A 24,939-nucleotide genomic window follows, 5' to 3' on the forward strand; every position below is an offset into this window, starting at 1 on the left:
CCTCATCCTCTGTCATCTCCTTCTCCTCCCGCCTTCAGTCTTTCCCAGCATCAGGATCTTTTCGAATAAGTCAGTTCTTCACATCACGTGACCAAAGGACTGGCGTTTCAGCTTCAACTTCTGTCTTTCCAATGAATATTCAGGACTGATTTCCTTTATGATGGACTCGTTGGATTTCCTTGCAGTCCAAGGGACTCTGAAGGGTCTTCTCCAACACCACTTGATCCTAAGTAATCAGTAAATTTTTTATAATTGGGATAACATCAAAAATTTTGCAAATCTTTGAATAGTAGCAATATTATAATGTTAATATTTATTGAGCAGTTAATGTACAAGGGAGTTCCCTGATGGCTCAGTCAGTAAAGAATCTGCCTGCAATGCAGGAGACCTGGGTTTGACCCCTGGATGGGGAAGATCCCCTGGAGAAGGCAATGGCAACCCACTCCAGTATTTTTGCCTAACCATGGGAGAATCCCATGGTTAGAGGAGCCTGGCAGGCTACAGTCCATGGGATCATAAAGAGTTGGACACAACTGAACAACTAACACTTTCACTTTAATGTGTAAGGTGCTAAGAGGACTGATAGGGCTTTACCTGTATTAACTCATTCTTCTGACAGCCTGATATGATAAATATATTTGTTATTATTCATACTTGAGAGAGGAAACTGAAGTCCTAAGGTTGTTACCTGTACAGTGTCATATAGTAAGTGAATCAGATTTCGCCCGAGAATTTCCTCCCTAAATTTTGTTACCATATAAAATAATTTGTAATCACTCACGTGCAGTATAATTTTCCTCACACATTACAAATTGTAATGCACATAAAATTACTGGATGATCTTTAAAAAATTAATTATATCTACATATATATGAAATCTAGAAAGGTAGTAATAATGATGCTACATGCAGGGCAACAAAGGACACACAGACATAAAGAACAGACTTTTGGACAAAGTCGGAGAAGGGGAGAGTGGGATGATTTGAGAGAATAGCATTGAAACATATAAATACTATTTGTAAAATAAATAGCCAGTGGGAGTTCAATGTATAATGCAGAGAACTCAAAGCCAGTGCTCTGTGACAACCTAGAGGGGTGGGATGGGGAGGAAAGTAGAAGGAGGGATTTAAGAGGGAGGGAACATGTATCTATAATGCCTGTTCATGTTGATATATAGCAAAACACATCACATTATTGTAAAGTAATTATCCTGTAAAAAATTAATCACAAAAATTATATATAGGTAGATTAATGAAAATATTATTAAGATTATAGCAGAAGTGTAGTTTTAAATTTTGAACTTCAAAGAAAAGGTTTATTTTTTAATCAAGATGTGTAAGGGTTTAATTGTGGTAACATTTAATATCACCAATCAATATGATTTATTATATTTTATTTCTGAGTTGAATTAGAACATGTTAAATTATTATTTGTTATAAGGCTATTAGAAGGAAAATAATTATAAATTTGAGTAGAAATTGAGGTCACATTTTTCAGTATCCAGCATTACATTTTTTTCTCTTATGTGTCTGAATTACCCATTTTTATTGGTTTCACTTCAGTAAAAAACTGCCCAAGACTTTTCTCAGTAATAAATTGAGCCATAGGGAATAATGCAGGCTTCTGGTATGGACAAAACAAGGCAAGTGGAAAGCATCTTTGATTATAGTTATATTCTCTTTGTGACTAAATAGATTTTAAAATATCTATAGTTTTAGCTGTGAGTTGAAACTTTTTATTTCTTTCTTTAACCACTATTACTTATTCTTTGACAGTATTGGTAGTCACAGTTTGGGCATTCAGGAGGATCATTCTAGCAGAAAGTCTGCCTATGACCTCTCCTCTGTGGATGTTACCTCCCAGCACTCATCAGGGGCCCAGTCTGCTGCATCGTCTCGTTCATCTTCTTCTTCTAAAGGGAAGAAAGGAAAAAAAGAAAAGATGGAATGTAAGTGGAATTCTATGTGATAATCTTTTTCTCTTTACCAGTGGCTTTGTGACTAAAGTTAATGATTTGATTTCATAAGTTAGATAACTTCTTTATGATAAGAGTAAAATTGATTTTCATACTTATTTATCATTACAATAATACCTTTTGATATATAACATTATAAATCTTTTGCTTACTATGAAAGGAATACATTAACAATGATAAAAAATTAAAAGTTGTAGAAAAACAATTGTACAACAGTTATAAACCTCTATTGATTCTTCTCCTCAGAGATAACTACTATTGATGTTTTTGGTGCCTATTTTTCCAATATGTACGTAAAACTAGGCACACTCCCACATGCATTTTAATTTAAAAAGCAGAAATGAAATAATATTATTTTGCAGCTGCTTTTTAAAAACTTTGTATCCTGTATATTTCTGAGTGTCATTAACTGTAATGGTCAAATTTCCGTATCTACAAAGTGAAGATGATAATAAATGCTTTCTATGGTAATTTTGAAGCCTACATATATAACGTGTACTGAGATCAGTACTTGCCACAGTAGCTGGCCCTTTGGCATTCTTGACTAATTGAGAACACCTTTCAGTCCCCTCAGTTCTACTCCTGGCTATAATTTGCTCAGTAGGCCTAGTGATGAGAAGATAACAGTCATTAGGCAAAGGCCTCTTAGAGTCACAGGATGGTCTCTAGGGAATGATTTTGCTTCCACAATAATTTTTTCTAATAGTAAAAAATTGCTTGTTGAGTTAAAAAAAAAAGACTGGGGAGGACAAATGTATAAATATAGAAAACTATTTAAAAATGAAAAATCATCTGTATTCCCTCCACCTAGAGATAACCAATGTTGATGTCTTTTTAGATTTTATTTTATTGTGGTAAAATATATATAATGTAAACCTTATCATTTTAACCATTTTCAGGTGTTGAATTCAGTACTGTTAATAAGCATGTTCATAGTGTTCCACAACCATCATCATTACCCAACTCCAGAACTTTTTCATCCTGCCATGCTGAAACTTGGAACCCATTAAAGACGAATTTCCCTTCCCTTCCTTCCCTGAGCTGCTGCTAACCACTGTTCTACTTTCTGTTGCTGAATTTGACTACTCTAGGTACTTCATATAAGTTGTATCATCCAATATTCTTTTTATATCTGGCTTATTTCATTTAGCATAGCATCTTCAGATTTCATCCACATTGTTGCATGTATCAGAATGTCCTCCCTTTTTAAGGCTGAATAATATCCCTTTATATGGATACACCACATTTTGTGTAATCTTTCATCAGTTGATGGGGATCTTGGTTGTTTCATCCTTTTAACTATTGTGAGTAATATGGACATGAACATTGGTATACAAATACTGTTTGAGTCCCTACTTCCAGTTCTTTTGTGTATATATCCAATTGTAGACTTGCTGGATGAAAAGTCATTTCTATACTTAGACCTTTAACATTGTACATCTCACCAGTAATGTACAAAGGTTCCAGTTTCTCCACACATACACTAATGCTTGTTTTCTAGTTGTTGTTTTTTTAAAAATAGATATCCCAATCCATGTGAAATGTTAACATTTTTAGTAAGAATACTTCTAGACAGTTAGTAGGCATATGTAAATAGAAAATGTTACATGTATGAGATCACATTTTATGTGATTTTTTTTTTTTCCTGTCAATGGGTTACAGAAGCCTTTCTCTGTTAGTAAATATGGTTAACCCTTTGTAAGGGCTTACTTGTTTGTTGTTTAGTTGCTAAGTCATGTCTGAATCTTTTTGTAACCCCATGGACTATAGCCCACCAGGCTCCTCTGTCCATGGGATTTCCCAGGCAAGAATACTGGAGTGGGTTGCCATTTCTTTCTCTAGGGGATCTTCCGAACACAGAGAGCGAACTCACATCCCCTCCTGCATTTCAGACAGATTCTTTACCACTGTGCCACCCGGGAAGCCCAGTGGCTACCTAGTGTTCTGTTATTTGAATGTATTGTAATTTGTTTATCCAGTTCCCCATTGCTGGACATTTAGATTCTTTCGTTTTTCTTTCTTTTCTGTAATAAACACTGTTGCATTTTCTATAATAAACACTGTAAGGCATTGAATAGCCTTACAAATTCATCTTTATGCATTGATTTGGTTCTTTTTAAGAGAAAATCCTAGAAGGAAGATAATGGACAATGAGTATAACATGCTTAAAATTTGGATACATTTTGCCAAATAGCTCTTTAGAAAGCTAGTGTCACTTTATACGTCCAATGTGAGACTGCTAGGAGAGAATTTTTTTTTCTTTTTAATTTATTTTTTAATTGAAGGATAATTGCTTTACAAAATTTTATTGTTTTCTGTCAAACCTCAACATGAATCAGCCATAGGTATACATATATCTCCTTCCTTTTCAACCTTCCTCCCATTTCCCTCCCCATCCCACCCCTCTAGGTTGATACAGAGCCCTTGTTTGAGTTTCCTGAGCCATACAGCAAATTCTTGTTGTCTGTTTTACATATGGTAATGTAAATTTCCATGTTGCTCTTTCTATACATCTCACCCTCTCCTTCCCTCTCCCCATGTCCATAAGTCTGTTTTCTATGTCTGTTTCTCCATTGCTGCCCTGTAAATAAATTCTTCCAGTAACATTTTTCTAGATTCTGTATATGTGTGTTAGAATAGATATTTATCTTTCTCTTTCTGACTCACTTCACTCTGTATAATAGGTTCTAGGTTCATCCACCTCATCAGAACTGACTCAAATGTGTTCCTTTTTTATGGCCAAGTAATATTCCATTGTGTGTATGTACCACAACTTCTTTATCCATTCATCTGTTGATGGACATTTAGGTTGCTTTCGTGTTCTAGTTATTGTAAATAATGCTGCAATGAACAATGGGATACATGTGTCTTTTTCAATTTTTATTTCCTCAGGGTATATGCCTATGAATGGGATTGCTGGGTCTTATGGTGGTTTTATTCCTAGTTTTATGAGGAATCTCCATATTGTCTTCCATATTGACTGTATCAATTTATATTCCCACCAACAGTGCAAGAATGTTTCCTTTTCTCCACACCCTCTCCAGCATTTATTGTTTGTATACTTTTTGATGAGGGCCATTCTGACCAGTGTGAGGTGATATCTCCTTGTGGTTTTGATTTGCATTTCTCTATTAATGAGCGATATTGAGCATCTTTTCATGTGTTTGTTAGCCATCTGTATATCTTCTTTGAAGAAATGTCTGCTTAGGTCTATCTCCTACTTTTTGATTAGGTTGTTTGTTTTTCTGCTGTTGAGATGTATGAGCTGCTTGTATATTTGGGAAATTAATCCTTTGTCAGTTGTTTCATTTGCTGTTATTTTCTCCCATTCTGAGGGTTGCCTTTTCACCTTGCTTATAGCTTGCTTTGCTGTGTAATAGCTTTAAGTTTAATCAGGTCCCACTTGATTACTTTGGTTTTTATTTCCGTTACTATAGTAGGTGGGTCATACAGGATCTTGCTTTGATTTATGTCACTGAATGTTCTGCCTATGTTTTCCTCTAAGAATTTTATAGTTTCTGGCCTTACATTTTGGTATTTAATCCATTTTGAGTTTATTTCTGTGTATGGTGTTAGGAAGTGTTCTAATTTCATTCTTTTACTTGTAGCTGTCCAGTTTTCCTAGCACCATTTATTGAAGAGGCTGTCTTTCCCCATTGTATAGTGTTGCCTCCTTTGTCAAAGATAAGGTACCCATAGGTGCATGGGTTTATTTCTGGACTTTCTGTCTTGTCCCATCGGTCTGTATTTCTGTTTTTGTGCCAGTACCATACTGTCTTGATGACTGTAACTTTGTAGTGTAATCTGAAGTCAGGAAGGTTGATTCCTCCAGCTCCATTCTTCTTACTGAAGACTTCTTTGGCTAATTTGGTATCTTTTGTGTTTGCATATGAGCTGTGAAATTTTTTGTTCTGGTTCTGTGAAAAATGGCATTGGTAATTTGATATGGATTGCATTGAATCTGTAGGTTGTTTTTGGTAGTTATACTCATTTTCACTTTCCTGCCTAGGAACATGGAATGTCTCTGCATCTGTTTATGTCATCTTTGATTTCTTTCATTGTTTCTTACAGTTTTCTGTGTACAGTTCTTTTGTCCCCTTAGGTAAGTTTATTCCTAGATATTTAATTCCTTTTGTTGCAATGATGAATGGGATTGATTCCTTAATTGCTCTTTCTGATTTTTCATTGTTCATATATAGAAATGCAAGTGATTTCTGTGTATTGATTTTGTATTCTTCCACTTTTCTTAACCTCACTGATTAGCTCTAGTGAGGTAATTTTCTGATACTATCTTTAGAGTTTTCTACATAGGGTTTACTTCTTTTCCAGTCTGGATTCCTTTTATTTTTCTTCTCTGATTGCTGTAGCTAGGACTTTCAGAACTATGTTGAACAATAATGGTGAAAGTGGACACCCTTGTCTTATTCCTGACCTTAGGGGGAATGATTTCATTTTTTCACCATTGAGAATAATGTTTCCTATAAGATTATCATATATGGCCTTTACTATGTTGAGGTAGGCTCCTTCTATGCCCATTTTTTGAAGAGTTTTAATTATAAATGGGTGCTAAATTTTGTCAAAGTCTTTTTCTGTGACTATTGAGATTATCATATGGTTTTTATCTTTCAATTTAATATGGTGTATCACCTTGATTGATTTGCATATATTGAAGAATCCTTGCATCACTGGAATAGACCCAACTTGATCATGGTGTTTGAGCTTTTTGATGTATTGCTGAATTCTGTTTGCTGAAATTTTGTTGAGGATTTTTGCACCTGTGTTCATCAGTGATACTTTCCTGTAGTTTTCTTTTTTTGTGTTGTCTTTGGCTAGGAGAGGTATAACTCTCTTGCACATTGGAAGTGTTCTTTAAAACAGATGGAACATTAGACAGCATTTTATCAACACTTCTCAAAGCCTGTCTTTTCTTGTGAAATACTGATTGAGTGCAATAGGCTGAGTCATAGGTGTTCTGAGAACAAAAGAACACCCATGGTTCCACAAACCTCGGAAATGCTTTTAGAGTGAAACAGGCTTCTTTCTAACAGGACTTCAATATTTTAATATGCTGATATGGATTATTTAGGATGAGGCTATAGTGTGATATTTTTCAAATTTATTTGACCACAGAATCAGTTCTTCAGTCAACATGTTACATACAAATTCAGCAGAATACATATCAGGAAATGATGATTTTGCTCAGTTTTTTTATTTTGCAGTTGTTATGCTTTATTATGTTAGTGTCTCACCTAAGGTTACTAACTAGTTATTGGCAAAGCCTAGATTCTGACTTCTAGCTCATAAATCAAGTTTATGTTTTACTATAATATATTGTACAACTTAAGATATCATGATATATTAAATTATGAATATAAATAATATGATTCAGTGTAAGTTTTAAAAATTATAATCTAATACTTGATTAGGTGACATACAGGTAATTTTCTGTGGTTTTCAGTTTCTCTGATTCCTTCTCATAATGCCTTAAGAAAACCCATATATTTTACTTACCACAGCATCAACTTAAACTTAGTATCTTATCCCAAAGTTCTAAGATGTATACATTATGTTGCATATACTTCAGATCTGGTGGTGAAAAATAGTGCATGCTCACTCACTTCCTCAGTGTTGATGAAAAGAGTGGATGAAAGTGGTAATCATAGGAAAAAAATTATCTTAATTTAACTTTAAAACATATAAATATACTTTCATTTGGAAATCTTGTAAACTAGGGGCAAGTGATTTCTTTGCATATAGGTCCCTTGAATGGAGTTTAGGTCTTTCTTGCATAGACCATTGTATTGTCTACGATTTCTAGTTTTTTGAAATGAACAATTTTTAAATTGTGTATTTTCAAAAATAATATATTAAGTGAATGAACTGTTTTTATTCTAGAAGAGTGCATCTTTATTATGGTAAAGTTAAGAGATAACCAGTATTAACAGCTTGTTTCTGGCCTAGGAGTCATAAATAGATTTTAGACTGTAGAATCCTTTCTAATTGATGGACAAGCCTCTAGATTATTTGTATTTTTCTCCTCATTATGATATACTGACTAGCATATTTAATTCATTGTATACATCTTCACGTAGCTTCTTATGATAAGTTGCTATGAGAAATTCCACCATTAAGGGCTTGGCTGGAAAATTATTTCTATGTGTTTTTTGAGTTGTCCTTAAGAAAGGATATATGATTCCTTAAAAAACTAGGAATAAAGCTACCATATGACCTAGCAATTCCACTACTGGTCATATACTGTGAGAAAACCATAAATGAAAAAGACACATGTATCCCAGTTCATTGCAGCACTATTTACAATAGAAATGGATAAAGATGTGGCGTGTACACACACACACACACACACACACACACACACACACGGAATAGTATTCCGCCATAAAAAAGGAATGAATTTGAGCCAGTTCTAGTTAGGTGGTGGATTTAGAGAGTGAAGTAAATCAGAGAGAGAAAGAAATATCATATTATTGCACATAAATGGTATCTAGAAAAGTGATATTGATGAACCTATTTTTAGGGAAGGAATGGAGATGCAGATACTGAGAACAGACTTGTGGACACAGTGGAGATAGGACAGTAGGATGAATGGAAAAAGTAGCATCAACATAAGTACACTACCATGTGTAAAATAGATAGCTGGTGAGAAGTTGCTGTATAACAGGGATCCCAGCCAGGTGATCTGTGATGATCTAAAGGAGTAGGATGTGGGAAGGGGAGGGAAGCTCAAGAGGGAGTTGATATATGTATAACTATGGCTGATTTACATTGTGATATGGCAGAAACTGTCATAATGTTGTAAAGCAGTTTTCCTCCAATTAATAAATAAATTTAAAAAAAAAACACAAAGGATATATGAGCTTGCACTCCCATGAGAATGGTGTATGAGGAGTATTTCATGTGCGTGCTGAATGACAGTCAGGGTTTCATTACTTCAAAAATATTTGCTAATCTGGTATTGGAAAATGACATCTCATTGATTTGCTTTTCTTTGGTACTTGGGTTTAGTATTTCTCACATGGTAAGACTGTTCTCATTTTTCCTTTTCAAACCAAATTTTGATGAAAAATTGTTACTTTATTACTATCACTACAGAATAATGTAGCTTAATTTTAAAATTTATTTTTTGTGTGACAAACATAGTTAACATAAAATTTGCCATTTTAACCATTTTTAAGTGTACCCTTCAGTGGCATTTAATTTATTCATACTGTTTACAACCAAATGTCACTACTATCCACCTCCAGAACTACTTCATCCTCCTGTACTGAAACTCTCTGTACCTATTAAACAGTGGTTCCCTATTCCTCCCTTTCCAGCCCTGGCAGCCCCCATTCCACTTTCTGTCTCTGTGGTTAAGTGTCTAGTTCAGTGCCATTAGCTACATTCACAGTGTGCAGCTATCACCATTTCATTCACCTCCACAGCTGTTTCTTTATTCCAAACTGGAACTCTATGCTTACTAAATAATAGCTCTCATTCTCCCCTCTGCCATTGTGTTTCTATGAATTTGCCTATTCTAGGTACCTCAGGATAGGTATGTAGTCATACAGTGTCTGTTCTTTTGTGACCAAATGGTTTATTTTACTCAGCATAATGTTGTCAGAGTTCATGCATGTTGTAACATGTGTGAAAATGTCCTTTATTAAGACTGAATAATATTTCATTGTATGTATATACCAGTTTTGTTTACGCAGTCATTGTTGAAGGACATTTGAGTTGCTTCTACCTTTTGGCTATTGTGAATAATGCTGCTATGAACATGGGAGTGCAGCATAATTTTTTTTTTTACTTTTCCATTGTCTTTTGATCTTTAACCATGTTAAAAACCAGATTAAAAAAAATTTAGCTGCCATTAAAATGTGTACACAGTTCTTCTTTTGCGCTTCTTTTTTTTTTTTTTTAAACATAGCATGCATTTTTCTGTGCTGCTATTGAAGCATATCATCAAGATGAACAATGCCCTAGACTTAGAATCGTGAAGCCTGGGTTTATGTCCTATTTCTGCTATCAACCATGATTCCTTAAGTTATTTAGCCTCATAGATGTCTAATTACCGCATCAACAAATTAAGCATACAGTACCCACTTCATAAGGTGTTTAAGAGCAATAAGGTAATAATGTATGTGTTCAAATTACAAAAAGCTGTTTCTGTATTCAAGTTACTATTATCTATGTAATTTAGACAATTCTATTGCTGGTAAAGGAGGTTGAAATTTTCTTTAATTATAAAGTTATGCATTGAATGTCATGTACAACTTTTGTTTCAACAGTCTCCTTAAGATGCCCATATAAGTAAAATTATTTTGAGTCAGAGAATAATTGTTCAGAGAATAATTGTTCAGAGAATATGAACAGTTTTATAAATCTGGCTGTGTAGTTCTTAGTGTTGAGTTTTTCAAAAGGATTATGTAGTTTAGTTGGCAGTTGATAACCTTTTCCTCTCACCTCTGGGTTTTATCCTTAAAAAATTTGGGGGTGGTTACTTTTTTATGGGGATAGAGTAGTACTTCATTCTTGTTTAATATGGTTGTCTTTTTTTTTTAACCATTTGATTTAAAAAGAGTATTTTTTAATAGCAAGTAAGAGATGTTAATGGAAGAAACATCACTTGCCTTATATGGAAGTGAAGAATGAACTGTTTTAAAGTCCATTTTAAGATATTCTGCTTTGTGCTTTTTGTTATTTTATTGAAATCTAGGTGTTAGTTATCTCTTAATAACTTCTAATACTGGGAATCAGTTTTATAAGAAATTTACTTTACAGGGCTAGATTCACTCACTGGAAATATTCAGAACTCACTTGTTGATGAAGAAAAAGTACACTCTGGTTCAGAACGTGGCTCTCATCAAGGAAAGAAATCTGGGGCCAGTAGCAAACTTTCTGTGAAAGATTATGAGCAGGCCCTTGATACAGATAGCACTTTGGAAGAACTTTCTGGGCATTCTTTGAGGTAAAGTAATGCATATTTTATACTGTAATTTGTATTTCATTAAAGTTACAATATCATTGATGCTCAGAGAATTCACTTAATAAATTTATATATTTTTTATAGTTTTGTTCATAGCTCTAGTCTTTATGTTATAGAATATACTCATCTCTCATCTAAACTATTATAGCTACTGCCACAGGAATTCTTTGCCTCTAGTGCAATCTACCTTTCTATCCAAACACAATTTTCACAGTTGTTTTCTTTACTCAGTCATTTGACCAAGCAACTACTCTCCTTAGGATACTCTGGAGCTCACAGTTACCCCACAGATCAACGCCTAGAGCTTAACTTTATTCGAAGTGTTATCACTAGGCTACCAAAGACTATCTTACTTCCTTTGTTGATGCATTTTTTCTTCTCAACTGTTTTCTTCCAATCTTTAAACATAATCACTTAGTACCCGTTTGGTATCATTGTTTATTGTGCCTCTGAACTTTTCGCTTATGCTTAACTTATTAGACAATTAGATTTTGAAATCTCACTCTTAAATTGATTATGTAACTTGCACACTGTAATATCATATATTATGCACTTAGCCTATTGTTTACAAATAACTATTGCTTCATGTACAATTCCTGCTCTGTCTCCATGACTTTTATCTGCTACGTTGGTTTTGTTCTTCGGGAAATTTAAGCTCTGAGAAGGCATGGATTTGTTTTTTTACTTTAAAACCGTGTGCTTTTTCCAATACAGTGTTACATACAGACAATCATTTCTAGTGCTTTCATGTCGCAGATAGTGCCATATTATTAATACCATTGTTCCTGTGTCTAAAGTTGAATTTTTTTTTTTTTTTTTTTTTAAAGTTGAATTTTAATTTCTTTGTCAATGATTTTGGAATTCAGAAAACTTTACCTTTCCTTAAGGGATACCTGATGATTTAACTGGCAAAATCCACAAAGTTAAACATTTTTAAAAAACTCCAGAGCCAAATAAGTTGATAAATGCCCCATACTATAGTCTAGACCCCCTACTTCCCCACCTATGGAGATTGACAGTGGATAAAATGATTTAAGGATTTGATAGGGAGTCCAGATATTTTTAAAAATTATTTAACTTACATTGTCTTATTTGGCTTTAGACACTTTCTGTGTCCACATTCTTTTCCGTTGTTTCTTTTTTATATTTTAGAAAACTTATTAATATCATTGGAAACAGCTAGTCTAGGTAAGTCTCTGCAGAGCAAATATGAATTCATCTTGTAAATCCATATGGTGAGGTTTATCTTATGAGTCAGTTCAGTTCAGTCCAGTCGCTCAGTCGTGTTGGACTCTTTGCGACCCCATGAATCGCAGCATGCCCATCCCCAACTCCTGGAGTTTACCCAAACTCATGTCCATTGAGTTGGTGATGGCCATCCAACCATCTCATACTCTGTCATCCCTTTCTCCTCCTGCCCTCAATCTTTCCCAGCATCAGGGTCTTTTCAAATGAGTCAGCTCTTCACTTGAGGTGGCCGAAGTACTGGAGTTTCAGCTTCAACATCAGTCCTTCCAGTGAACATTCAGGACTAATTTCCTTTAGGATGGACTGGTTGGATCTCCTTGCAGTCCGAGGGACTCTCAAGAGTCTTCTACAACACCACAGTTCAAAAGCATCAATTCTTTGGCGCTCAGCTTTCTTTGTAGTCCAACTCTCACATCCATACATGACTACAGGAAAAACTATAGCCTTGACTAGATGGACCTTTGTTGACAAAGTAATGTCTCTGCTTTTTAATATGCTGTCTAGGTTGGTCATAACTTTTCGTCCCAGGGGTAAGCGTCTTTTAATTTCATGGCTGCGGTCACCATCTGCAGTGATTTTGGAGCCCCAAAAAATAAAGTCTGCCACTGTTTCCCCATCTGTTTGCCATGAAGTGATGGGACCACATGCGATGATCTTTGTTTTCTGAATGTTGAGCTTTAAGCCAACTTTTTCCCTCTCCTCTTATGAGTACTTTGTTTTAATATTGTGTTGGAATTCTTTCAGGGAAATCTATTAGGAGACAGAAGTAATGATAATTCTTTCTATGTTCTGTAAATTGTCAGACTGTTAAAAACAGTATTTCTCTAAACTTCAGAAAATGAAAGGTTACTGGAAGCTAGTGAGTGCCTGTGAAGACTACTGTTATTCAAATTTAAATGCTGGTATAAGAGAAATCTTTACCTTTGAGAACCATGTCATAGTTTTATTAAAGCTAAAAGTAAGCTTGCTTTAGTATGTTGAAATATGCTAACTGCTAACATGCTTTGTAGGATATATGAGTCAGTAAATAAATCTTTAGTTCAAAGCAGCATGCTTCTTGTTATCAGAAACAGTACCTTTAATGAGCTTAATTTATCATAGAGGGACTTGACCTGTGTCTTGTGTTGAATTATATGCTTTTAGTTGTTTTAATAAAACTGCTATGAGAGGTTACTTCTTAGAAAGTTCAGGAAAGAACTATAGCATTAAAAAGTGGACAGAAACAAATGGACATATATAAAGTATTTAGAGATGGTTAGTATGAAATTTTTTGCTGTAACTTTTTGGTTAATAAAAGTAATAACAAAAGTAGTTTTTGTCATTTAAAATTTTTAACACAAAATGATATTCTCTTTCAGAGACATATTTTGAGGTATTTTTATGAAATAGGCTTTACCTTGTTTTTTTTTTAATATGTTTGTAATTTTATTGCTATATAAGATCTTAGTATTCTAGAGGATTTTGCCTGCTACTACAATAAGTGATTCATAGTAAATTACATTGTAGAGGAAGGAGTTTAGTCCCAATTTAATCAAAAGACTCCTTTTTCATGTTATTTTGAGCAGGGCTTGTCCCTGGCTTGTTTCCTGCTGTAAATCTAGCAATAAAAGGAGTACTCATAGTCATTCATTCAGTGTAGCAACTCTGTTAAATGAATAAATCACAGCTTTTTATCACAGCTTTTTAAAGCTAATGTTAATAAGTTTTGCATGTTGTTCTTGTTTAGATGGTTTTTGAAGTAGATTTCCTGTCTCTAATGTCTTTATGAAACAAAACTTGTAGTGTCTCATCAGATAAGGGAAGATCTCAGAAAACTCCAACTTCTCCTGTATCTCCAAGTTCTCAGAAACTGTTGCAGTTTGACCTTCCAGGAACTTCATTAGAAAGATCTAAATCCTCAGTAGTAGTGACTCCAACAGGATTTAAGCCAAATGCAACTTTTGCTGATGTGAACCTGGCTGCTAGCAGAATGACGACAGAGATGGCCTCAACACCAGGCAAGTAGATCCATGCAGCTGTAATTTAAAAAATAGGATATGAATTTATTTCTAAAAATGTATTTCAGTTAAACCATAGAGAAATGTTACTTCAGGTGAATGCAATTACTATTTGAAGTATTAAACAAAAATTGTGCCAGAAAATAAATATTGAAAAGCACGAGAGATTCAATAGTGGTGACTTTTCCCATATTGTCAGTGTCAGTCAAAAGACACTTGAAAAATGTGTCCTGTGTATGTATTATGTACACTGGCATGGTTTATACATACGTTCATATGGATACACACTCAGAAGAAGTAACCAGTAGAATACTGTGTACTAAAACATCACTGTCTTTCCTACAAAGGATAGCAGACTTGTTTTTGGGCCTTAAAATAAGAAATGAATTTTAGAAATCAGATGTAATTTCACTCGAACTTTTATATATGACAGTTACATGCCTTCCAGGTTCTAAGCGCTTTTCTCCTGCTGGCCTCCAGCATCGGATGGCAGCAGAACTCAGTTACTTGAGTGCCATTGAGGAGTCGGTGCGTCAGCTATCAGATGTAGAAAGAGTTAGAGGAGTTTCACTTGCGCAACAGGAGAGCGTGTCTCTGGCTCAGATCATAAAGGTATTTGTGGAATTTTCTTTAGCTTTCTGTGTTTTTTTTCTCTTTTCTTTGCTATTTAAAATGATCTTAATGATGAGTTAAAAAAGAAAACACAAAACTTTTAACTGCTAAGTAGAAAAAATAGTCTTGTCACACAGTACGTATAAATAATCTTGAGAAAAACTGTCATATGGTAAAAAGATAATTAAACATGCAGTATTTGGCAACAGAATAGTAATACAGTCATTCTCTTTCAAATACTTCATTTTCCACATTCTTTACCTTTTTTTGTTACAGTGTGAAAATTAGCTTATCAAAATTTTTCAATATTTTTTCTTTTTGTGTGACAAGTCAGAAATGACTTTGGTTTTGTTTTGTTTTTTAATACTTTATTTGTACTGAAAAGTTTCTATGATCTAAGTGTTTGGTAGTGTCAGGTTAATAGGACTTTTCCTTAAGGAAGCTAACAAAAATCTTAGTGTTCCTTGGTGGAGATGCTTATTGGTATCTTTAAAAACAAGAAAAAAAACTGAGATAACATTTGCATATAATAAAATACACAGATTTTAAGTGTATAATTTGATGAATTTTGAACACGTAACAACCACCTTAATCAAAATGTATTACACTTTTATCACTCCAGAAGGTTCACCCAGGCCCCTTTTCAGTTAATCTCACCACCCAGAGACAGGTAGTATTCTGATTCATATCACCATAGTTTATTTCTGCCCGTTCTAGAACTTCATAAAATGGAAATATAGTTTGTAATGTGTTGTGTTTAGCTTATTTTATGCAGCATAACATTAAGATTGATTCATTTTGTTGCATCTTTGGTGCTTTTGGGTTTTTTGCTGAGTAGCATTTCACTGATGATTATATCACAATTCATTTACCCATTCTCTTGTTGGTGTACATTTGTATTATTTCCAGCTTTTGGCTATCATAAATATTCCTGCTATAAAATTATTTTTTTCAATTCTCTGTGTACGATACAAAAGTTTACTTTTCTTGCTTAAATACCTAAGAGTGTAATTGCTTGGGTTAAGTATATATTTATGAGAAAATGACATTCTTTTTTCCAAAATAATTGTAACATCTTATACTCTGATGGCAGCATATGAGAGTTTTAGTTGTATTGTTTCTTTGCTGTCGTTGTGTATTCTAGTCATTCTACCTCACACAGTGAGGTAGTATCTCATTGTGGTTTTTAATTTGCATTTCTTTTATGACTGATGAAATTGATCTTTTGGCATATTTATGATTAATCTTGTATCTACTTTTGTGAATATGTGTTCAAATCATTTGCTTCTTTCATAATTGGGATATTTGTCTTTTAATTATTGAGTTGTAGGAGTTCTTTATATATTCTAAAACAAATCCTTTTCAGATATATCTCAAATATTGCTTTCCATCCTAGACTTGGGGCTTCCCTGATAGCTCAGTTGGTAAAGAATCTGCCTGCAGTGCAGGAGACCCCAATTCGATTCCTGGGTCACAAAGATCCACTGGAGAAGGGATAGGCTACCCACCCCAGTATTCTGGGGCTTCCCTTGTGGCTCAGCTGGTAAAGAATCTGCCTGCAATGCGGGAGACCTGGGTTTGATCCCTGGGTTGGGAAGATCCCCTGGAGAAGGACAAGGCAACCCACTCTAATCTTCTGGCCTAGAGAATTCTGTGGACTGTATAGTCCATGGGATCGCAAAGAGTTGGACGTGACTGAGTGACTTTCACTTTCACTCACATCCTAGCCTTGCCTTTCATTTTTTTAAACTCTGTTTTTTGAAGAGCAGAAGATTTTAATTTTGATGAAGTCTAGTTTTTAATTTTTTTCTTTTATGGGTAGTGCTCTTTGTATTCTAAGAAATCTTTGCTTACCCTAAGATATTAAGATACTCTAACAAAGATATTCTTTTATGTTTTTCCTCAAAACTTTATAGTTTTGGCCTTTGTATTTAAGTGTGTGAGCTATTTCAAGTTAATTAAGAATTGTGAGGAACAGGTCAAAGTTAATCCTTTCCCCCCCATTCAGATGTTTGGTTGTACTAGCACCATTTTCTTAAATTACCTTGAGACCTTTATTAACAATTAAGTAATCATATATGTGTTGGTCTACTTTTGCATTCTGTTCTTTTCCATTGACGTATTTGTCTAGTACCATACTATTTTACAATAACTACAGAGTCAATCTTTTCTCTTCTTTCTTTTATTTTTTCAGTTAAATTTTTTTATTGGAGTATAGCTGATTTACAGTGTTCTGTTAGTTTCAGGTGAACAGTGAAGTGAATCAGTTACACACATGCATATATCCACTCTTTCTTATGTTCTTTTCCTGTTTAGGCCATTACAGTTTTTTGAGTACAGTTCCCTGCTCTATGCAGTGGGTCTTTATTAGTTATTTAATTATCTATTTTATATATAGTAGTGTGTATATGTTAATCCCAATCTCCAAATTTATCCCTCCCTGCTATAATGGGTCTTGAAATCAGGCTGTAATTACTCCAGTTTTGTACTGGAGTTTTGTAATTACTCCAACTTTCCCATGATGTTTCAACTATTCTTTGTATTTTCCGTCTAACTTCTTTGTATTTTCCGTCCAACTTCTAGAATCAGTTTGTCAGTTTCTACCCACATTTTTTAAAAGCCTGGTGTAATTTTGATTTGAATGACATTGAATCTACAGATCAGTTTGGGAAAAATTCACATCTTAACAATATTGCATCTTCTAGTTCATGAACATATTATCTTTCTCTGTTTAGGTTTCTTAGATATTTCTCTCAACTGTAATTTTCATTGTAGAGATGTTACACTTTTTAAAAGTTATTCTTAAATTTTATGTCTTTTGACAATAAATCTTTTTTTTTCCAATTTCATTTTCTAGTTCATCTTAAAATATCTATAGATAGTTTTTTTGAATGGAACTATTCAGCCTTCCTTCACACCTCCCAATAAATAAGAACAGTGCTGTCCATTCATTGTGACAGTAAAAGCTCTCCAGACACTTCAAAATGCTCACTGGTGGACAGTGGTGAGGAGCTAATTCCAACTTTGTTAAAAATCACTGGATTGAGAAATGGCCCTTTTGCAGCTGCCATCTTTTCCTTGAAATCTGAACCACTGATACTATGTACTATTTTAGGGATTTATTATATCTCTGGGTTTCCACATATGGCCAGGGCATTGTATGGCTTCATATATAACCTTACTACCTTTAGAGAACCTATATTATTTAGCACCACTCTAGAAGAGATGGTAATATATAAATTTATAGATAACATCATATGGAATAATTGTAAAAAAGTTAAAAAGGAGACCTTTGGGGACAACGTTCCTTCAAAGTCAAAGGAGTCATAAAATTGTGACTTATGAAGCATTATTTTTATTTTTACATGTAGGATGTTTTAATGTCCTCCAAAGAGCTGCCTCCATTTGTTTTAAACCAGCTTTTTGATATCAGTTCTTAGTTCTGTATGCCTTGGAAATTTTTTTCTATTATATTATTTGACACACAGTAGGTGGTCACTAAATACTTTAGATAAATAATAAATGGTTGATGTCTATGCTATTTACTCTGTTTTCTTTAGGTTCTGATGGGTTGCTTCAAAAGATTTGTGTTAGGAAAACAGCTTTCCATTTAATATAATTTCTGCATTAAAATAGTTTAGTATCTTAGAATTAATAGTTGATCATTTCTTTATTTCTAAAGGCACAGCAACAACGCCATGAAAGAGACTTGGCCCGTTTGAAGCTGAAGGCTGAACAAGAGGCTCTGGAATGTCAGAGACAATTAGAAGAAACCCGAAGCAAAGCAGCTCAGGTAGCTTCTTTTGCAAATTTCTGTCCTTGAAATCACTTTAGATTTCTTTTAATTTTATAGGAGGAAAAAGGAAATATGTAAATAATAATGTTTTAGTACATTATCCCATGAGTTAATTTTATGCCATTTGACTCTAATAGCCACCTTGTGAAATTAAGTAGTCAGGTCAAGAATTATCCTCAATTTAGAGAAATGGAAACTGAAGTACATGGTAGTTACTTGTCTACTGACACATCAGCTTGTAAACAGTGGAGTTAAGACTTAAACTTCAGCAGTGATTTTAAGATTCCAGATTTTAAACTCTAAATTTTAAGACATGAAATCCAGATAGTAGTCAAAGTTTGCTTTTTTTTTAACCCCCACAAGGCAATTGATCCATGAAACTGATTTACATGATAACACTGATTTGGATAGTATGAGATTAGACATAAAGTAAGTTATCTTTTATAACTTTTATTAACAGGTCCATGCGGAATCATTGCAACAGGTGGTTAAGTCACAACGGGATATGACTGAAGTCCTGCAGGAAGCAACATGTAAAATAGCCACTCAGCAAACAGAGACTGCTCGCCTGACCACAAATGCAGCACGCCACATCTGTGAGGTAAGAGCCACTGACAGCACTTTTCCTTTAGGTCTTTTTAGTTAGCCTGAGTACCTTTGGTTTTAGCAGTAATGGGTCTCTAACATCTAGCAAATGCATGCTTTTAGTAAGTGACCTCATGCGAAGAGTTGACTCATTGGAAAAGACCCTGATGCTGGGAGGGACTGGGGGCAGGAGAAGAAGGGGACAACAGAGGATGAGATGGTTGGATGGCATCACTGACTTGGTGGGCATGAGTTTGAGTAAACTCCGGGAGTTTGTGATGGACAGGGAGGCCTGGCGTGCTGCGATTCATGGGGTCGCAAAGAGTTGGACACGACTGAGCAACTGAACTGAACTGAACTGAGTAAGTGACTTTCAGTGAGGGCCATACCCTATTGAAATGAGGCATCATTTATTGTAATGTGTTGTCCAGGTGAATGATACAGGGGCAAAAGATGCAAAAGAACTCTATATTTTTTCCCCTGAGTAATCTTTTTAAAAAGAGTGTGTAATTTATACTTATATATGTTTACAATAACATGTATCCCTTTTAAGTATACAGTTTTATGATTTTTGACAAATACATAGGTATAGACATCTATGTATATTTCTTATTTATTTATTTATGACTGCGCTGGGTCTTTGGTACTCTGTGCGGGCTTTTTTCTATTTGTAGTGGACAGGAGCTACTCTATAGTTGTGGTGCATGGGCTTCTCATTGCGGTGGCTTCTCTTGTTGACGAGCACAGGCTCCAGGTGCGCAGGCAGGCTGCATTGGTTGTGTCACATGGATTCAGTAGTTGTTACTCCTGGGCTTTAGAACACAGGCTCAGTACCTGTGGCACACAGGTTTAGTTGCTCCATGGCATGTGGGATCTTCCTGGACCAAAGATCGAACCTATGTCTCTTGCATTGGCAGGCAAATTCTTTACCACCGAGCGCCAGGGAAGTCCTAGGTGTATTTCTTTATCATATCTCTCTGTCCCTATAAACACCACTATAATCAAGAAATATCCAGCACTCTTAAAAGTTCCCTCATGCTACTTTGCAGTCAGTCCCCAATCTTAGTCCCAGGGAGCACCACATCTGTTTTGTATGTAGATGTTTCATTATTATCCAGAGTGATATTAGTGTCTTTTTTTTTCTCTTAGTTGTACCAAGGATAAAGCCAGAAATAGTTTTACTGCTGTCTCTGTATAGGATATCATGATCTATACTATAAAGTTTCAAATTTATTTTAGCAGTTACTATTTAGAACTGTTTGTGAAATGATTCTGTTATTAAAAAGCCATGAACCTGCTACATGCTGGATACATGGGGTTGTGTAAATAAGTATAGAGTCTCTTTTCTCAAGAAATTTTAGGTTATAACTAACAAAGATTTTAAAGACACTTCAGTTTGTCAAAACAATGATGGAATTAACACCAAATGAATAATATATGACAGTAATGGCTAAGAGTAGGGAAAATGTACTTCACATTATTGGTGAAGTTAGAAAATTCTAATTGAGTTTGCTTCTTGAAGAAAGATTTAATTTTTGGCTTTAGTCAGTTCAGCCGCTCAGTCATGTCCAACTCCTTGCGACCCCATCCATGGAGTATAGCACGCCAGGCTTCCATGTCCGTCACCAATTCTGGAGCTTGCTCAAACTCATATCCTTTGAGTCGGTGATGCCATCCAACCATGTCATCCTCTGTCATCCCCTTCTCCTCTTGCCTTCAATCTTTCCCAGCATCAGGGTCTTTTCTAATGAGTTGGTTCTTCCCATCAGGTGGCCAAAGTATTGGAGCTTCAGCATCAGTCCTTCCAATGAATATTCAAGACTGATTTCCTTTAGATTGACTGGTTTGATCTTGTAGTCCAAGGAATTCTCAAGGGGCTTTTCCAAACCATCATTTAGAGGCATCAATACTTCGGCACTCAACCTTCTTCATGGTTCAACTCTCACGTCTGTACATGACTGCTGAAAAAACCATAGCTTAGATTAGGCAGACTTTGTCAGCAAAATAATGTATCTGCTTTTTGATATGCTGTCTAGATTTGTCATAGGTTTCCATCCAGGGAGCAAGCGTCTTTTAATTTCATAACTGCAGTCACCAACAACAATGATTTCAGAGCACAAAATAAAGTCTCTCACAGTTTCCATTGTTTCCCCATCTACTTGCCATGAAGTGATGGGACCGGATGCCATGATCTTCAGTTTCTTGAATGTTGGGTCTTAAGCCAACTTTTTCACTCTCCTCTTTCACTTTCATCAAGAGGCTCTTTAGTTCCTCTTCACTTTCCACCATAATAGTGGTGTCATCTGCATATCTGAGGTTATTGATATTTCCCCCGGCAATCTTGATTTCAGCTTGTGCTTTATTCATCCCGGCATTTCCCGTGATGTATTCTACATAAGTTAAAGAAGCAGGGTGACAATATATAGTCTTAACGTACTCCTGTCCCAATTTGGAACAAATCTGATGTTCCATGTCCAGTTCTAACTGTTGCTTCTTGACCTGCATGTAGATTTCTCAGGAGGCAGGTCAGGTAGTCTGGTATTCCCATCTCTTTAAGAATTTTCCACTTTGTTGTGATCCACTCAGTCAAAGGCTTTGGCATAGTCAATAAAGCAGAAGTACATGTTTTTCTAGAGCTCTCTTGCTTTTTCGATGATCCAGCTGATGTTGGCCATTTGATCTCTGGTTCCTCTGCCTTTTCTACATCCAACTTAAACATCTGGAAGTTCTCGGTTTATGTACTTTTGAAACCTAGCTTGAAGAATTGTGAGCATTACTTTGCTATCGTGTGAGATAAGTGCAATTGTGCAGTAGTTTGAACATTCTTTGGTATTGCCTTACTTTGGGATTGGAATGAAAACTGACCTTTTCCAGTCCTGTGGCCACTGCTGAGTTTTCCAGTTTTGCTGGTATATTGAGTGCAGCGCTTTCACAGCATCACATTTTAGGATTTGAAATAGCTTAACTGAAATTTCATCACTTCCACTAGCTTTGTTCATAGTGATGCTTCTTAAGGCCCATTGACTTCAGGATGTCTGGCTGTAGGTGAGAGATCACACCATCGTGGTTATCTGAGTGATTAAGATCTTTTTGGTATAGTTCTTCTGTGTATTCTTGCCACCTTTTCTTAATGTCTTCTGCTTTTAATTTTTTTTTTTTTTTCGGTTTATTGTGGCTTATTTTAGACTTGAAGACTTTCTGCTTAGTAACTCATAGATTGTTATAGTTAGTTTAAACCTTAGAAATCCTGTGATCTCCCTCTATTTATTTTATAAAGATGTTGAAACCAAGAATCTAAATGACTTGCCCACAGTATGTTACCTATTATGGCAGAATTTGCTTGCTTTCCATACAGTGATCTTTCCAAGACACTCTACTGTCTCTCAGTTCTTCTGTGACGTTACCTTTTTCATCTTCTTTACCTTCTGTGTGTTCATATTTAGATGGCGGAGTTGACTCGAACTCATATCTCAGATGCCATCACTGCTTCAGGAGCTCCCCTAGCAGCGCTGTATGATCACCAGCGGCAGCACGCTCCAGACTTTGTGAAACAACTAAGGACAAGAGCTGAAACAGATAGGTTAATATCCAATCATTCAGCAAATATGTAATGAATATCTGTTATGTCCCAAGCACTGTTGTGGGTACTGAAAAATTAGTTGTGGACATATGGTCTAGTGGTGAAGAGAGACATTAATCAAATGTTCCTTTAGGTGAGTAAACACTTACAAATTAAGATAAGTATTATGAAAGAAAGGAACATTTGTTTTTGAGATACACAGCAAAGGAGTTTGAGTAGCATGGAAGTCAAAGAAGATTTTCCTGAGGAAGTAAAGCTAGTGGTGAGATCTAGTGAATGAAAAGGACTCAGTGATATAAAGGAGATAAGGAATAGGCAGGTCAGTGCATGCAAAGGTGAAAAAGAAAGCGAAGGAACACCAAACAGACCAGAGGCAGATGGCAAGAAGGAGGAAGGTAGGAGATGATACAGGGTCAGATCGTGGTGGAACTTTGCAGATCCTCTGGATTTTGGAGTTTATTCGAAGAGCAATGAAAAGTCACTGGAGAGTCTTTTAGGCAGTGCTAGGTTATATCATCATGTCAGTGTGTATATTTTTTTTACATCAACTTTGACTGTCTCTAGTTCATAGGTTTTTAGTCTGTTAACATTCATTGGTACTTGAGGTGATTTGTGTTTACTTCTAATAATAAATAGATATTCTTTAATGTGTTATACATTTTTCTGTGAGCAGATACCTTTCTCAAATAGTTTGTAACCCGTATTTCATAATTTCTATTCAAGATCTTATCCCATATTAATATTAAACAGTATTTAAAATCTTTCTCTTCTTTGAGACTTTAAATGTTTTAATCAGTTTTTCTTTTCTTTGTAGGAAAAGTCAGTCTGGTTCACTTTCTCAGAGTAAAGAAGGCACCCTTGACTCTAAACATCAGAAATTTTCCCCTTCATATGATAGTTATTCTGAGTCTTCAAGATACAAGAATCGTGATAGAAGGTGAAGAGTGTTTGATTTAGTAAAGTCTGATAAATGACTTAGACATTGCTTTTTTTTTCACTCTTTTATCTTATTTCTTTAAATGAAATAGTGTTTTCCCTTCTGTTCTGGCTTCCCTGATTTTTAACCTGTTTACAAAATAGTTGTTCCATGTAATAATATAGCTACCATTCCTTGACAATCTACTATACAAGTATTATAAGAATTGTTTTTCCTGCATTTAATCTTCACAACAACCTTCCAAGACAGGTATTAGTTAAGGGAACTAAGGATCATGGAGATGTTAAAAAACTTACCTACAATCACATAGCTAGTAGCACATCAAGAAATTGAACCATGATGTATCTGGCTTGAGAGTACACTGCTTTGGTGATACCCGTATTTTTTGACATTACTGTATGTACTAATTTTTATCATTATGAAAGAAGATTGAATACTTTGTCATTGATACTTGGTAACATCTATAATTTTCAGTTATGGATCTCTCCTTGGATTAAAAAGTTTTAGAGGCTACTTTCCATCATTCTTAGACATAGGATACCTATGTTATCAAAGTATACTAAAACCTCAATTTAAAATATTAAATCATGAGATTGAAAAATATGAAAATTAATGGGGCTAGATACCAACAGTTATTAAGTACTTGCTCTGTGTCTGGAATTATGTGACTTTCATTTAACCTTCACTGACACTTAATTTAGGCCATCACCTGAGTTCCTGCAGTGGTCTTCTAACAGGTTTCCCTGTCCTTTAACCTTGCCCTGCTCTATTCATTAACCACATGGCAACCAGAGTGACTGTTCGAAAATTTGCAGCCGATTGGTGATTTACCTCTTTGAAACGTCAGTGTTTCCTCAGAGCCACTTAGTATAGCATGGAAGTCCCTTTGTTATTAAGCCTTTAGTCCATCTCCAGCTCTGTCACTTGGCATTTCCCCTCTTAGCATATTTTACTAGTTCTAACTACTTCATTTCTCTTGTTCTCTTTGTCTCCTGTGCCATTGCATGCTGTCCCTTCTTTCTAGACCCTCCCTACTCCATTTTATTTACTTTAGTTTTACTTCCCCTTTAAGAATCAGTATTAGCCCCTCGTCTGCTTTAGAGATCCCTTCTGTGTTCACCCACAGCAATCCCAAGTGTAACTATTGCAGCCATTACCAGCTTCTGTATTCTTACACCTTTACTTATTCAGTTCAGTTCAGTCGCTCAGTCGTGTCCAACTCT

The 24,939-nt window shown here is 35.1% G+C and overlaps 1 protein-coding gene across 3 annotated transcripts in view; it reads left to right on the forward strand.

Moving 5' to 3' along the window:
• CEP350 (centrosomal protein 350) overlaps nt 1-24,939 on the forward strand; it is a 153,035-nt gene that overhangs the window by 58,527 nt on the left and 69,569 nt on the right. For all 3 annotated transcript variants that reach the window (XM_065936152.1, XM_065936154.1, XM_065936153.1), the window contains 8 exons: nt 1,776-1,948; nt 10,757-10,943; nt 13,992-14,206; nt 14,655-14,818; nt 18,501-18,611; nt 19,075-19,215; nt 22,643-22,779; nt 23,594-23,716. In XM_065936152.1, coding sequence (XP_065792224.1) covers nt 1,776-1,948; nt 10,757-10,943; nt 13,992-14,206; nt 14,655-14,818; nt 18,501-18,611; nt 19,075-19,215; nt 22,643-22,779; nt 23,594-23,716 — 1,251 coding nt within the window. The remainder of the gene's footprint in view (nt 1-1,775; nt 1,949-10,756; nt 10,944-13,991; nt 14,207-14,654; nt 14,819-18,500; nt 18,612-19,074; nt 19,216-22,642; nt 22,780-23,593; nt 23,717-24,939) is intronic.

Source organism: Muntiacus reevesi, chromosome 5 (assembly GCF_963930625.1).
Source record: "Muntiacus reevesi chromosome 5, mMunRee1.1, whole genome shotgun sequence".
In the NCBI taxonomy this organism is placed as follows: domain Eukaryota; kingdom Metazoa; phylum Chordata; class Mammalia; order Artiodactyla; family Cervidae; genus Muntiacus; species Muntiacus reevesi.